At 39.5% G+C, this 16,961-nt stretch overlaps 1 protein-coding gene across 1 annotated transcript in view; it reads left to right on the top strand.

Annotated features, from left to right (window-relative positions):
* Positions 1 to 16,961, top strand: part of LOC127617779 (stonin-1) — a 139,014-nt gene that overhangs the window by 28,153 nt on the left and 93,900 nt on the right. Inside the window, exon 5 of the mRNA XM_052089852.1 lies at positions 1,421 to 1,475. Within this exon, the coding sequence (XP_051945812.1) occupies positions 1,421 to 1,475 (55 nt within the window). The remainder of the gene's footprint in view (positions 1 to 1,420; positions 1,476 to 16,961) is intronic.

Here is a 16,961-nt window from a genome sequence, read left to right as displayed (position 1 = left end):
AGTGTGAACCCTTGATAATTGGAACACACCCTCCGATCCTTTTAAAAAATGGGAACCACTACACCCATTTCCCAATCCTCAGGTACTGTCTCTGACTTCCACACAATGCTGAAAAGGTGTGTTAGCCATGACAGCCCAACAACACCCAGGGCCTTCAGCATCTCAGGATGAATCTTGTCCACTCCCGACGCCTTGCCACTTCAGAGCTTTTTGACTACCTCAGTGACTTCAGCCAGAGAAATGGACCAAGACTCCCCCGAGTCCTCCATCCCTGCCTCCTCCACAGAGGAAGTGTCAGTCTTGTTCAAAAGTTCCTCCAAATGCTTTTTCCACCACCCAACTAAATCGCCAGGTGAAGTTAGCAGTTCCCCATTTCAGCAAACTTCAGTCTGGACAAAGTCCTGCCTAAGCTGTCTGACAGTTTGCCAGAAGCACTCTGAGGCCATCCAAAAGTCCTTCTCCATGGCCTCACCAAACTCACCCACACCTGAGTTTTTTCGCAACTACTGCAGCCATAGTCATTCTGGCCTGCTTGTACCTATCAGCTGAATCAGGAGTCCCATGGGCTAACCAATCCTGAAAGGCTGCCAACTTCAGCCTGAAGGCTTTCTTCACTGCTAGTGTCCACCAACGGGTTTGTTTATTTGTACTTTATATAACCAGAAAATAAAACTCACTGAAATTAAGAATCTCTTTTACAGAAGTGTCCTGGTCAAGACAGGAAGTTGCAGATGTTTACAGTCTTAAATAACCAAGGGTGTAACTTTGGTTTGAGAAGTGGGGGGGACACAATGATGTTCTCGATCGAAAAATGTTTTCGATTTGAATCCCATTTCCTCCATTTACATATAGGCTACATTTAGGGACTATGGCGATACAAAATCCAGGAAATGGATATAAAGTTGTTTATAATGATACATTTTGCCAAAAAGAATAATAGGCTACTAAACTATATATAAGAAAAATATGTCTTACCTTATTTATTGTTTAATAGCCAAGACTTGAGAGAATCATTTTATAAAGTCAGAAATTTTCACAAAACAAACTTTTATTTCAAACTAACCGCTTAATCTGACATTAGTCAGAGACACATCCACCAAACCGCGAGGTACACAAGATGCAAAATTGAAACACAGTCTCACAAACATAAAAACAAACATTTAACTTTAATATAAAGAGATTTTTTTAGTGTCCTCCATCTATCAATTCAATCCCATCTCTCCATATACTAACTATCCACCCTTCTATACTGTCCTTTCTCCTCTTCTCACATGAAAAAACCAAACACATGCTTCCTGTACTCATTCGCCATGATAAACTCCTGGCAAATGTTTTCCTTGCTGACTTTATCCAGCATTTCTTTGTGAATGTGACAGACTGCTACATTGTTAATGCGAATCTGCAACATTGTGCTTCTCAGCCAGGTCTTCAACCTCCTCAGAGCACTGAAGCTCCTCTCTGCTTCCGCAGAGGCAGTAGGAACAACCATAAGTAGTCGAAATTATGTGCTTCAACTTGGTTGAAAAGTCCACGGACTTCAGGCAACTGATTCCTCAGAATAGTAGCGGCCTCTGAAGTGGTTGTGTATGAGTATTGGAGCTTAAACATATTCAGCTGCACTTTCAGTGACCTTTCGCTTAATTCAGGATACTGGTCCACCACAGCAGTGTCTACATCCCCAGTTAAGAGGGCTTCCTCCAGCTTCGTCAGTGTTTTCAGACTACCCTGATCAAACCTCTCCTTCAGCTGGATGTACACAGCACATACCTGCAACTCTGAGCTACTTCTTCCGGTCTCACCCTCCTTGTCTTTAAGCAGCTTCACCTCATCTACCTGCACTTCTGTGCCTGTTCCCTGTCTCTCCTATGAAATATGAAAATGTGCTAGCCTGTTTCTGACATGACATAATTAAAATTAATTATCTGACCCTTTACACAGCACATACCTGCAACTCTGAGCAACTTCTCCCTGTCTCACCCTCCTTGTCTTTAAGCAGCTTCACCTCATCTTTTCTCTGATATGAAAGCATGGCACAAATAAAAATAAACAAAAGTTCATCACAACTGAAACTATATTATAACAGTTAACAGAAAAATATCAGGGCCTGACTCTTTGTTTCTCTCCCACCACACAAGTGAGCAGGTAAATAATATGAAACCACACCCATGTGATGATGTGACCATGTTAAAAAAATATTCTAAACAAATAAAAACACACACTTTGGCTCCTACAAGAAGAACATTTCATTTGATAATATTCAAACTGTATTCACTACTTATCATGTACACTTCTTCCCTTTTATCACCAACAAATCAAAATCCCCTGGCCTTTCATACAGCACATAACCTACCTGTAACGTTGTGCTGCTGCTGCTTCTCCCTGTCTCACCCTCTCTGTTCTGAAGCAGCTCCACCTCATCTGTGCTCTGATATGAAAACGACTTAGTTATGAGTCCACTAGCATAGCCAGAAAAGAGTCTCTGGATGTACATGGGTGTGCCAAAACTGGGTGTGCCACATTTATTTTCAGATTAATGTGTAAAAAACCCTGACTCTGCGTATCAATAACTACAGAATAGACTGGGCTGATGTGTAAAACTATACTCAGGCTCGCCACATAACCATAATACTATATAAAATATAGACTAACTCAGGACTCGACATTAAGACTTTTTTTCGAACAAGTAAATCGGTCATTCACTGTCCAGGCAAAAATAGGATTTTCTTTTTATTTTAAATATAATTTATTCTCTCATCAGTGTTCAGTCAGCTTTGACATATTTAAATCTGCATATTTATGATATTTTAACCTTTATAAAGGGCATTTTTCCCTAATCGCTTAAAATATATTATTCATCTTTCATTTTAAATTCTTAAATTTGATCAATAAATTAAATTAGAATAATAAGACACTATATGGCTGTCAAATTTAATAATTTACACTGAAAAATTACAATTGCATTAAATAATGTTATGAGATTGTTTTAAGTATTTTTTAATATGCAAATATGAAATATTGGAAAGAATGATACTTTTAAACAAGAAACTAAATCATCAGTAGGAGGCGTCAGGCGACCGTCTTAATGAGTGAGTCATTTATTCAAACGATTCATTCAAACTGCTGATTTGTTCAGGAATTAGGCATTTATATGGGTCATTGAATCTTTGACTCAACCGATTCGTTCAAAACGCTGAATCATTCAGTAATGAAAACACTTTGTGTGTTCCCGTGAGAGTCAATATAGCGTATAAAATGTAAGTGACTTAATATTATTTCCTTGTTTATTTAACTGTCATATGAAATTGGTGTCACATTTTCAATTGTGATGGTATTCCACACTCTTGGTCGTGTGATGTTGCTTAACTGTATAAATATAAAAACTCTGCATGAATTTTTACTGCTGTATGTTCACTGAATTTCTGTGTGTGAGCTGCGCTCATTTGTTTTCATTTCTCCTCATGAGGCGAGATCCTAAACAGCACAACCTTGTTACCGTCGGACAGTCAGCGGCTGTTTGCGGATTGCGAATGTCGGCAGATATTTTTTAAAATTAACTTACATTTTAAATGAACAAATATCGTAAGTGAACAACAATAGCTCAAGTTTAGAAAAACATTTATTATTAAGACTTTAAAAAATATTTCTGCATCTGAGTATGAGTTGAGTTGAGAATAACATTAAACTAGCAGCCAGAGTCTGCTTGTCATACATTGCTGACAGAAAACGCTGCGGTTTAAAGTGGACTCGTTTTCATGGTACACAGAATGTTCTAGGGCTAGGCAACATTAAATGTTTAGCTAACAGTTTGAAGTTACCTAGCAACAATGTATGTTAACGTTAGCTCAGTCAATGTTAGTATCAACAGGTGTAGACAAAATAAAAATTACCCTGACCTGATCTAATTTACTGAATCAACCAACTCACATCTCCTTTCTTTTTTTCATCCATGAAGATATTAAAACCTGTTGCTGGCGTTTCATGACTGACTACTGCGATACCGGCTGCTCAGTAGAACTTTCAGTGCGCTTACAGTTACACTATTAAGAGTGTGCACGAGACGTTCCAGCCTGTCTCTGTCAATGCGCGCGTCCGCGTACAGGCAGGACGAGACGTTCCTGCCTGTACGCTGACGCAGCATTGACAGAGACAGGCAGGATGTCTGTGTTCTGCGCGGTCCTGCTCCTCCGTGGCGATGACGGCGCTCGGTTAAAAAAAATCATAACAAACGAATTTGAAAGTGTGGGGGGGGGGGGGACACGAACGGGATTTTGAAAAGTGGGGGGGACATGTCCCCCCTGTCCCCATAGAAAATTACGCCCGTGTAAATAACATATAACAATACAAATACAAATAAAAAATAAATTCTCAAAGAAGTTAAAAGAAAAATATTAAAAACATTTGCAAATTGTTATATCTTTTTCAAATTCTCAAATAAGATATTTAAAATTTCACATTGACACCTGCCTTTTTATCTTTAAATAATTTTGTATGTTCCAATCTCAGTGGGCAGCATAACAAATGTACGGAAGAGGATTAGGGCCAAGCAATAATAAAAAAAAATAAAGCCATCTCGAGATTAAACTCGTTAAATTTCGAGAAAAAAGTCTAAATACAATCTTGAGAATAAACTCATTAAATATCGAGAATAAAGTCGTTGTGTTTCGAGAAAAAACTCGTTAAGTTTAAACTCGCATTATAATGACTTTAATCTCGAGATGGTTTTATTTTTTTATTATTGCTTGGCCCTAATCCTCTTCCGTACAAATGGAACCGAAAGGGTATAAAAATTTGGAGAGCGTAAAGAATACTTCACAAAAATGTTCTGTTGGGTAAGAGAACAGAATGGGTTGTCACCATGACAGGCACCAACAACCTTCAAGCCAAAGCTTCTACAATGGAGGCTTGCAGCAGGGCCCATTTGGACTCCATGTCCCAGGCCTCTTGGGATCTGGTAAAATCTACTTCTGAGGTGTTAGTTAAAGATCTTCTGGACAGAGGACTCCAGCAGACATTTCTAGTTTACCCTCACAATTCGCCAGGGTACTTTTTTTTTTAAATAATATTTAATCTATAATATAATCTAGAATCATTCATCTATAATAGTTCTAACCAGTAATTTATTGTATTGCAATTCTGTACTTTGTGTCAGTCAGATAACTTGCCAGGTATGTTTGGCACCCTCCCCCGCTATCTGATCCAACACACCACCAGGTGATGATCCGCTGACAGTTCTGCTCCTCTTTTTACTCAAGTGTCCAAAACATATGGCCACATGTCTGATGATAAAACAATAAAGTAAATCATCAACCTTAGGTCAAAGGTACTCTGGTACCAAGTACACTTATGAACAACCTTATGTTAGAACATGGTGTTTATTATGGTCAATACTTGGCTTGTACAGAGGTCCAAAAACAAAACACAACTTGGGTTCAGATCGGGCAGGCCATTCCTTCCAATCACTCTCCTCTAGGTATCTCCATCGATGCCAACATGGGTATTGAAGCCACCCAGCAGAACTATGGCGTTTCCAGGCAGCACATCTTCCAGGGCACCACTCAGGGCCTCCAAGAAGGCTCTTTGGATTGCCTTAGATCGCCTGGGACCAATTTGCTATGGGAAGTTCTATCTGGAGCTAATGCACCAGACAGCAAAACTCCCAAGCTCACTGGGGCCCTCCAATCAATCCACCACAGCAAGGTGGCAATTCATGGAAGGTTGAATAAATTAACATAATTAAAAACATGTTGATTGGGGGTCACATGACGCCATGCGAGGAGCAGACATGTAGAATGCGATCTCTGCGCACTTTGCTAGTTTTTAAAATTATTTTCATGTTATAATCCGGTGAGATTCACCCCAACTACATATTTGTTCTTGGAGGTAAACATGGCAAAGAATTAAAAATCCTAAGGCTCTGGAGACATTAAAAGATACTTACGTGCTCAAGCTGAAACCCCTAATGCGCCTGCGAACCAGAGACATGATTTGAATGGCGAGGCAGTTTAAATTCAGTGTTAATTGCCCAACATGTCGGTGATGCTGAAGAAGGTTGTTGCTGACTTGGAAGATCTCGATGTAATATTTTGATCGATTACTGCGATGGAAACAAAATTCTCAGTTACAAGTTGGTTACAAGAGTGGCAGATGTTGAGAAATGGATTGATCATCTGGAGTCATCGGAAAGGGAATTGTCCGCTAATCTACTAGTGACCAAAATGACTTGGAGGGCATTTTGGAAAAACTGGAAGATTTAGAAAATAGGAGCCGAAGAAATAACATACGGATTGTTGGAATTCCTGAGCATGAAGAAGGCAGAGATATGAGAGAAATTCCTAGATTAGCTCTTCCTGAGTCTGCTCGACATAACAGGCCACAAGCTGGAAATCAAGCGAGCTCACAGACACAGAGATCTGCTGACGGAGACAGGCCCGATCAATTCTGGACAAAAGAAACCTGAAAGAGGATTTAAGAAACTCTTACATCAACGGAAGATCGCTTTTGCACTGATATTTCCGGTCAAACTGAGAATAGATGTTAAGGATGGTCGCCAATTATTTGTATGTCCCAAACAAGCACTGTCTTTCATATAAACAATGGGTGAGTTTAGTCTTTATATTGAAAAGTAATCATCTACAATTCAAATGTCTCAAACAGATTAAAGATAAATTAGGAAGAGTCATTATTGTTTTAGCAGAAATTCAGGGGCAAAGGTTGGTTTTGGCTAATAATATCCCTGCCTAACGTTGATGATCAGGGCATATTATTTATCAGGAAGGGATGTTGCAAGCCGCTGGCACCCCTCATGATATAAAATTGGAAGGAGACTATAATCTATTGATGGATTCAGTCCTTGATCATTGTGAAGCAAAAGTGTGTAAGCCCCCTAGAGCAACCTTGACACAATGTTCAAAACAGCTTCACAGGATGGGTAAAAATCTTGATCTTGCAGATATTTGGTGACTTTTGGACCCATCTGCTAGGGACTTTACATTTTTTTCATCAGTCCATAATATTTATTCTAGAATAGATTTGTTTTTATATCTAAGTCCCTCATTTCATCTGTTGTTGATTGCTCAATTGGAAATAACTTAGTCTCAGATCACACTCTGGTGAATTTAGAGATGTTGCCACATACAGAGAAAAAGGAGTCATATAGTTGGCACTTTAATGTATACCTTTTGCAAAATCCTGATTTCCAACTAATGTTAAAGACTGAAATCAATGTTTATATGTAGACCAACTGGTCCTCAGTATCCTCTGTGGGTTTGACTTGGGAGGCAATTAAGGTGGTTCTAAGGGGTCGGAACATACAGTGTGCCCCTCATTTACCAAAAAATCCAAAGCCAGAAAACTTGTAGTTAGAAGAGAATATTAATAGTGCTGAGGCAGAGCTGAAGCATCAGATGAAGGATGTCGTCTGATAGCCTCAGATAATTGACCTGATTGAAATACAGATATAATGCTATTTTGTCACGGAAAGTGGAGTTTTGGTTATTCAGGGCAAGACAGTCATACTTTGAGTTGGGGGACAAAGCAGGGAAGCTTTGGTCTAGATATATAAAGCAGAGAGAGTCTTTTTCTACCATTCCCTCAGTGAAATCTGCTGGTTGGGGACATTTTTACCTCAGACATTGATATGAACCCTCTGGGGTCTGAGGGTGTTTTGGGCCCTGGAGAGGTTTTGACATGCCTTGACATTTGTGCTTTTTTCAGTTGCTTAAAAACATATTAATGTCTAAAGTCTGATTACACTGTATTCAGCACAAACTGGGCTACAATAATATGTGAGCAACATGTGTGTGTAACATTTATGCATGTATTTTGTAAAAACTAAAATGTTGAAATAAGGCCATATAACACATACTAAACTTTTGTCCACAAGACTTTTGAGAACTGGATCTTGTAGCCTAGAGTTTTTGCTACAAAATGATGTGAAAACCATCCTGATCACTCATTCATACAAAACAATATAGTAATTGAACTTTTGTAAGACAATTTTAGTGTTAGAAAGGTAATATGCGAGGAGGTGTGAACGATCATGAATATTGATGTGATTCACACCTGAGGACAAAGACCCCTCCCCTGGGCCCATCAATGAGGAATGTGACAGAAAGAGAATGAATGTGAGGAGACTTAATTATCAAAATCAATTTTTAAGTTAATAGTAATCTGACTATACATTTTCTTTACATAAAGACTTAATTTTAGACTGTGGCAGGGCGGAGGGCGGGGCCGGGTCGTGATTCTACACACCCGGTCCCTTATCAGGCTAATTAAGCCTCCGAGAGGGATAAAGGCCGATTTCGGACGGTGGTGCAACGAGAGAGAGATAGTTTACGGACATGTCCATCATGTGTGTGTGTTTGTTTAAGTTAATATATTAAAATATTATTAATGTCGTCCAAAAAAAAAAAAAAACATTAACTCGCCAGTTCTCCAATAAACTGTAGCTTGTTCCTCTGCCACTCCTCCACCCTCTATCATACGACAGCCGTATGGCGTTATTTCCCTGTCAAATGTCGAGAGCGCATTATTGTAGCACGAAAGTACATTAATGTTATGCGTAGCGCTGAATCCCTCTGCTCGCGTGCGAATATAATGCGCCGACGCGAATCCCTCTGCTCGCGCATGGAACTGGCGCGCTCTCAGATACACGCTGCTCTTGAAAGAATTTTCTCTGCGCTCGCTCAGAGAATATGCCTGCACTTAAAACGTGTTCATTGCAATCGCGAATCTCTCCTCTTCGCTAAAGTAAGCGTGTTTGTGCTTAGACTGTGTCCCGTGCGTTCACGCATGCCCAAGTACTCTTCTCTTCGATTTCTTTCTCTTTGCTCTTGGCATAAACGCTGTCAAAACGGCAACAACCAATCAGAAAAGGCTTCAACGACTGACCAATGAAAATGCGACATCGTACATGGAATCTTATTGGTTGATATTGAACCGCACATGTTCATGTGTTCAATCAAGACGATTCAATTCAATCAAGACGAGCCGAGATGGATCCGCAGAATCGACGATCTCAGGTAAACAGTTTTATTTGTTTTGATGTTAAATATGTCAAATGTATCTTAGAAATGTCTGGGAAGAGGGCGATTGGATTATTTTACATATAAATGACCTAGACTGTCAACCACATTCATACTACAGGCGCTATGCCCATTGTAGTGAGATTTTTGAGCCAAATAGATTTGAAAGCCGATTCCAAAAGGCAAAAATAATATTTTACGTCTGATAATTAACACATTGTCTCGTGCAATCACACCAGTGATTAAACATTAAGTACGTAGCGAGATCAACTGCTAAATTAAAATCTGAAAAAAGACTTGGGGGGGAAAGATAAGGTGGCAACATGCCCCCGTAAAATTATGCTAGTCCTCTATCTATTATGGCTGTAACGAATGAAGTGATGTGAAATGAAAAGTGTCATCTGCAATAGATTTTCTTTATCGCGGATTGCAGCGTTGAGTGTTATAACGTTATAAGTGTTTATAACGGTTAAGATTAAAATTTGGACCAAGGCGTCATAAAACCAACGCACATGGCACCCTTTAGCGTCAATATGAGACGCAGATATATATGGGCCAGAAGGCGCCTCCTAGTGGTCTAACCCTAACCAATCTTTCAATCTTAACCGTTCTATTTCATCAGAAACGATCTTAAAACAGGGCTTTAAGTGTAAAATACCGAACTTGTCCTTTAATCAAAATGCCTCTGATTGGCCAAACTGCATTAATTAAGCTCAACAGAAAGTGGGTGATTGATTAACGTTATAACACTCAACGCTGCAATCCGCGATAAAGAAAATCTATTGCAGATGACACTTTTCATTTCACATCACTTCATTCGTGACAGCCATAATAGATATAGGACTAGCATAATTTTACGGGGCATGTTGCCACCTTATCTTTCCCCAAGTCTTTTGTCAGATTTTAATTTAGCAGTTGATCTCGCTACGTACTTAATGTTTAATCACTGGTGTGATTGCACGAGACAATGTGTTAATTATCAGACGTAAAATATTATTTTTGCCTTTTGGAATCGGCTTTCAAATCTATTTGGCTCAAAAATCTCACTACAATGGGCATAGCGCCTGTAGTATGAATGTGGTTGACAGTCTAGGTCATTTATATGTAAAATAATCCAATCGCCCTCTTCCCAGACATTTCTAAGGTACATTTGACATATTTAACATCAAAACAAATAAAACTGTTTACCTGAGATCGTCGATTCTGCGGATCCATCTCGGCTCGTCTTGATTGAATTGAATCGTCTTGATTGAACACATGAACATGTGCGGTTCAATATCAACCAATAAGATTCCATGTACGATGTCGCATTTTCATTGGTCAGTCGTTGAAGCCTTTTCTGATTGGTTGTTGCCGTTTTGACAGCGTTTATGCCAAGAGCAAAGAGAAAGAAATCGAAGAGAGGAGTACTTGGGCATGCGCGAACGCACGGGACACAGTCTAAGCACAAACACGCTTACTTTAAGCGAAGAGGAGAGATTCGCGATTGCAATGAACACGTTTTAAGTGCAGGCATATTCTCTGAGTGAGCGCAGAGAAAATTCTTTCAAGAGCAGCGTGTATCTGAGAGCGCCCAGTTCCAGCTAGCGAGCAGAGGGATTCGGCTCGGCGCATTATATTCCGCTCGCGAGCAGAGGGATTCGCGCTCGCGCATAACATTAATGTACTTTCGCGCTACAATAATGCGCTCTCGACATTTGACAGGGAAATAACGCCAAACAGCCGTGCCTCTCCGGGCAGATCGGAGGCAGTCCTCCAGCCCCTGGTGGACGGAAAGCCCTGCCACATAGACCTACACTACCGTTTAAAAGATGTCTCTTCTGCTCACCAAGACTGCATTTATTTGATCCAAAATACAGTACAAACATTGTGTGAACTCTTTTTACAATTTAAAAGAACAGTTTTCTATTTGAATATATTGAAAAATGCGATATGTGATCAAAGCTGAATTTTCAGCATCATTATTGCAGTCTTCAGTGTCACATGATCCTTCAGAAATCATTATAATGTGCAGATTTTCTAATATGGGAATATTTAAAGTGCATTTTACTCATTTAACCTGAACACATATTTGCAAGCTTTGTTTATGATAACGAGGCATCATAAACACTAGATAAAATATAATCTAAACATTCATATTATTTTTATATCATATTACATATCATATTTATATCATACAGCATACAATTTAAATACCTGCTTTAGCTGAAACAGCATTTAAATGCAACTAAAACTTGCTTATTAGGAGTCATATTTCAAACATCAGTACTCTGAATCCTGTCTGGAAACAGTCCCACTAGAAAAATATGTACATGTTTATATAAAATAGCATGTCAACTAAAGAAAAATGATTTACACGTCCGAAATTGTATCCTCGGCTGGAACAAGTCACTCTTCAAAATACAAACGTTCATTGGAGTCCAGCTCTTCTTCTGAGAAAAATGTTAACTCTTCCTTAATATCCAGGAGTTTCATCGCCTGTGTATCATGCTGTCTTCCAAATGTGCAGAAAAGTGAATGAACTTTGTTTTTATGGCACAGTCGGGGGCATGTACATTAGCATTGATCGTCTCAGCACATTAGCGTATGAATGGTGCGCTCTGCTGGTGGGAGTGATCACATTAGAGATAATTAGCTGAGCCAGAAAAATTGTACATCACTTTGTTTCATACAGATTACATTGCAGGAGAATATTTGTTTTAAATTTGAATTGTTTTATTTAAAAGTAGACATTTTAAGCTTTCTTTAGACATATGTTTCATGTTTGTGTGATAAGTATTCGCAGAGTTTCAGTTCATTTTTGTGACGTGTTTCTGAAATATGCTAGTGAACACAGAGACTGCTGAAAGCTCACCATTTTTATTTTCTTTATTTTACAAAAGCACAAGGTTTTGTTGTTATTGTGAGTGTACACAAATAAAAGTAGACCCTTTATAGTCTCTAATGATGTCTTACACTTATCTGTATGCCCCAAAATGACAGAGAATTTTATGTTGTTTCCACTGTAATGACGAAAAATCCAGCAGGACGCCCTGGCGCGTCCGTCGACCCCAGAGGGTTAATTATGCCTTTAAAGAGTTCAGTCTTGATCTTTATAGTTCCAAGTCTTCGTCTACTGATGCAAATTTGTGGAAACATTAGATCTCCTTAAACTGATGTCTGAGCAAAAAAAATTATCTTGATACTGAGAAACCTTGGAGGAGCGTTACAAATTAATTAAGGCCTTACCTACAGGCAAGGCTCCGGGGCCAGATGGTTTTGCTGTTGAATTTTTCAAATCTTATGCTACAGAACTGGCTCAACTTTTGTTAGAAGTTTATACGGAATCATTAAAGAATGGAAAGCTTCTGCCAACCATGACACAAGCCGGATCAGTCTGATTCTTAAAAAGAGAGTGTAAAAGTTCAGACCAATTTCCCTGATCCAGCAAGCATTTCCATCTGAACGTACACAAGGCTGGGGGGACTGCTGCTTGCTTATCTGCTTTGTATGTTTTAGGCACTATCTTGAGCACAAAATGTACTTGATAACAATGTACTTCTGTAAGCGAGAGGAATCAACCCCATCGATGGAAGATTGGGAGTGCAAAAGGTGGGGGGTGTAACCAGCCTTGTGTGACAAGAACCATAGAACCCCATGCTTGCTTTTAATGCTTGTGACATTCTGTATCCATGTATTTCTTCCCACCGGTGAATTCATCTCCTGATTGAAGAGTGACTGCGAGGAAGGTAGAATAAAGCAGCCGAATCATATTTTACTAACAGTCGGTAAAAAATATATAAAATCTCCACTCTTTTATATTGATGCAAATTAATAATGTAACACACATACCGTCATTTATATTCCCTTTCATGACTGTTTGCCAGAAAGAATAAAAAATAAAGGTATTTTACAGGCGTTTGTGATTGACAACTTTTAAAAAACATCACTTATCTATGATACTGTAAACACTACATGAATCTGATTTAAAGAATAAATAAAAGGGAGAGATGATTACAGAAATGAAGATTAAAAAGTTATTTTCAATATTATAATGTATGAAATAATTACATCAAAATCAGTTTATGTGTAGGGTCTAAATCTCCCTTAATGCCGACAGAGCATTATTATTGTGCATAAAACATGTTCAAAACAATGAAAGGAATGCAAAAAAAGCAGGGACACTCTGTGTTATGTCCCGCACAATAGAGAGGGTAGAAAAGTTATTTGGTACAGGGGCCACATCAGGCTTCAAAGGAATAATTCACACAAAAATGAAAATTCTCTCAACATTTACTCACCCTCATGCCATCTCGGAAGTGTACGACTTTTTCTTCAGCAGAACACAAATTAAGATTTTTAGAAGGATGTCTTTTGGTCCATACAATGAAAGTGAATGGGAGCCAAAATCGCCACCTACTGGGCAGGGAGAAGAATTTATATCAAAAATGTACATAAATCTTAATTTGTGTTCTGAAGAAAGAAAGTCATAGACAGATGGCATGAGGGTGAGAAAATGATGAGAGAATTTACATTTTTTGTGTGAAATATTTCCGTAAGTAGCACATGGGGGCCACATTGTCCTCCTTTTGAGATACAATGTTCCACACTCATTTAGTTCTTGTGTTCTCATGCTCATGCATGATGCTCAATTTTCTGAAGTTTGTGACTGGTGGAATGTTCTGCTGAAGTCTTGCTCTGCAAATGTTGATACTTTCATCCGTTCTGATTTTGCTGGACCTTTCTGCTGCCTTTGACACAGTCGACCATCAGATCCTACTCTCCACCCTCTCTAAACTGGGTATCACTGGAACTGTGCTTGACTGGTTCAACTCTTATCTCTCAGAAAGGTCCTTTGAGGTAGCATGGAGAGGGGAAGTATCCAAGCCACACAAGTTACTTACTGGGGTACCTCAGGGATCAATGCTTGGGCCACTTCTCTTCTCCATATACACAACATCACTGGGACCCATCATCCAGTCACATGGTTTCTCTTACCACTGCTACGCTGATGACACGCAACTCTACTTGTCTTTCCAGCCCAACGACACCACAGTGACCGTTCGAATCGCTGCCTGTCTGGCAGACATCTCGGCCTGGATGAAGGAACACCACCTTCAACTCAACCCTGCCAAGACCGAACTCCTTGTCTTTCCAGCCAACCCGGCTGTTGAACACAACATCACCGTGCAGCTGGGTCCAACTACAGTTTCGCCTTCCAAAACGGTCAGAAATCTAGGGGTAACCATTGATGATGAGCTAAATTTCACAGACCACATTTCAAAACTGCAAGATCTTGTAGATTTACACTCTACAATATCAGGAAGATAAGACCCTTCCTCTCTGTACATGCCACACAACTGCTCGTTCAGTCCCTTGTCATAACTAGACTGGACTACTGTAACGCTCTCATTGCAGGCCTTCCTGCATGTGCTATTAGACCTCTCCAAATGATCCAGAATGCAGCAGCACGTCTGGTCTTTAATGAACCTAAGAGAGCACATGTTACACCACTCTTTGTCTCTCTCCACTGGCTGCCGGTTCATGCCCGTTTTAAATTCAAGGCCCTGATGCTGGCATATAAAACATTCACTGGGTCTGCTCCAGCATACCTAAAATCATTTCTGCAGATCTACACGCCCACCAGAAGCCTGCGGTCGGCTAAGGAACGTCGCCTTGTCGTACCAAAACAAAGAGGCACCAAAACACTTTCCCGGACTTTCAGTTTCATCATACCACGGTGGTGGAGTGACCTTCCCAACTCAATCCGGGAAGCTAACTCACTCTCTATCTTTAAAAAACGGCTAAAAACACATCTTTTCCAAAAGCACTTAACCGGTCAATAAAAAAAAAAAATAATAATAAAATATATATATATTTACATTTCTTGTTGCACTTAAATCTGTTTTGTATACTATTATGATGATAGTGAAACTTTGTAATATGGCACTTTTTGTACCACTGTCTCCCTAAGATGATTCGCTGATGTTCTTCCTCTTTTTTGTAAGTCGCTTTGGATAAAAGCGTCTGCCAAATGAATAAATGTAAATGTAAATGTACTTTTCTATATTTATAATTAGAAATGATTTGATCATCTCTACTTAAATTACTTTGTAATTTATTATACCAATTAACACTCTCAACATCGGGGGTCAGTATTAATAAAAAACGAACAATATTTTCAAAATGTATTATTATTAAACGTATCACTGTTTTATTCTATCACATTCATATTTTTAAAGCTACTCGAGTTATTCAGTCAAAAGTAGTGAGTGGTTTTCTCGTTTCCTTGTTATTGTTGTTTGATTAATGGTCTTTATATGACATAGATTACTAGACAGTACTCAACACTTCAAGTCCAACAATTTGATGCAAATATGATTTTTATCAGACCAAACCGACTAAGGTTTACATTAATGTCTCAGTAAGACGGAAATTGGCGGAATTCTAAAGTGTATTTGATCGTTTAGGCGTGTGTCATGTTCATTGTTGTCTTTGGTTCTTTTTTGTGCTTTTATGTTGAAGTTTAGTTTAGTTCCTGTTTCCTGTTTGGTTTTCTGTAGTCCTTTGTAGTTCATTTTTATTATTGGTGTTCCCTTGATTGTTTCCTCCAGGTGTCCCTCATTCCCTTGTTTGTTCCTTTGTGTATTTAAACCCTGCCGAGGGAAGCTCAGGAGGCGGAGCCGAGGGAGGCTCAGGAGGCGGAGCTGAAGAAGGCTTCGGGGGCGGAGCTGAGGAGGGCCTCGGTGGCGGAGCCGGGAGAGGCGCGGGAGGCGAAGCCTGTCTTGTCCTCTGTGCCCCCCTGGACTTCCTGCCTGCCCCTTGTGCCCCCTTGGACTGTCTGTCTGCCCGTTGTGCCCCCCTTGTCTGTCTGTCTGCCCCTTGTGCCCACTTGGACTGTCTGTTTGCCCCTGGTGCCCTCATGTTGTTTTTGTGGGTTTTTGTCTTTTGTTCTTTTGTTTTAGGATCCTCTGGAATCCGATCCTTTGAGGGGGGATTCTGTCATGTTCATTGTTGTCTTTGGTTCTTTTTTGTGCTTTTATGTTGAAGTTTAGTTTAGTTCCTGTTTCCTGTTTGGTTTTCTGTAGTCCTTTGTAGTTCATTTTTATAATTGGTGTTCCCTTGATTGTTTCCTCCAGGTGTCCCTCATTCCCTTGTTTGTTCCTTTGTGTATTTAAACCCTGCCTTTCCTCTGTTTGTGGGTTGATCGTTGTATGTGTTAGCTCCTTGTTCCCGTTCCATGTTTTCCTTGTTTCACTCTCTCGTTCGAGGTTCCTTTTCCCATCGTGGATGTTGTCTTTTCCCCAGTGTTTGTGTTCTTTTGTTTATTAATAAAGAAAAACCGCACTTGGATCCAAACCACCCGTCTACCTTCTCTTGCTTCCCAAGTCATAACAGCGTGAACCCGCAATAGTGCTCAAACATTAGCACCTGTCAATCAAACAGCACACAGCTACAGATGTCAGGAAATAAAAAGTCAATTTTTTATATTTCATCTTGATCAACCAACCAGTGGTGCTCTTGCTATCGAAATTGATGAAATGAACACCCCTGTTGTAGATGTAGATCATAGGCTAAGTATAGATAATTACTCAGAAGTTTATCATACATATTGTGGACATTTCTCTTTTTTCCGATAAACATCTAGATCGTTTTATTGCCCAGCCCTGTTGATAACATTGCCTTAAGCTCTCACAGCAGCCCAATAATCTCAGTGATAGATAGTTCAATTACAGGCTACGTTATAGACACAGAATCTAGTAAGCAGAAATATGAAATTTACGTTGATATGTTTCTTCAAGGCAGGATTAATGCTGATATCTGGCTTGAGCAATTAAACTCACATGACACAATCAAGCAATTGGCCTTTTTCTCTGCGAAAATCCCTTTTAGTTGCGGCTGTTATGTTCAGCTGTAAACTGTGCTTGAACAGATGGTGCCAAATCTACAGCTGCT

Source organism: Xyrauchen texanus, chromosome 24, assembly GCF_025860055.1.
Source record: "Xyrauchen texanus isolate HMW12.3.18 chromosome 24, RBS_HiC_50CHRs, whole genome shotgun sequence".
Lineage (NCBI taxonomy): Eukaryota > Metazoa > Chordata > Actinopteri > Cypriniformes > Catostomidae > Xyrauchen > Xyrauchen texanus.
This window is presented reverse-complemented; position numbering and strand designations above follow the sequence as displayed.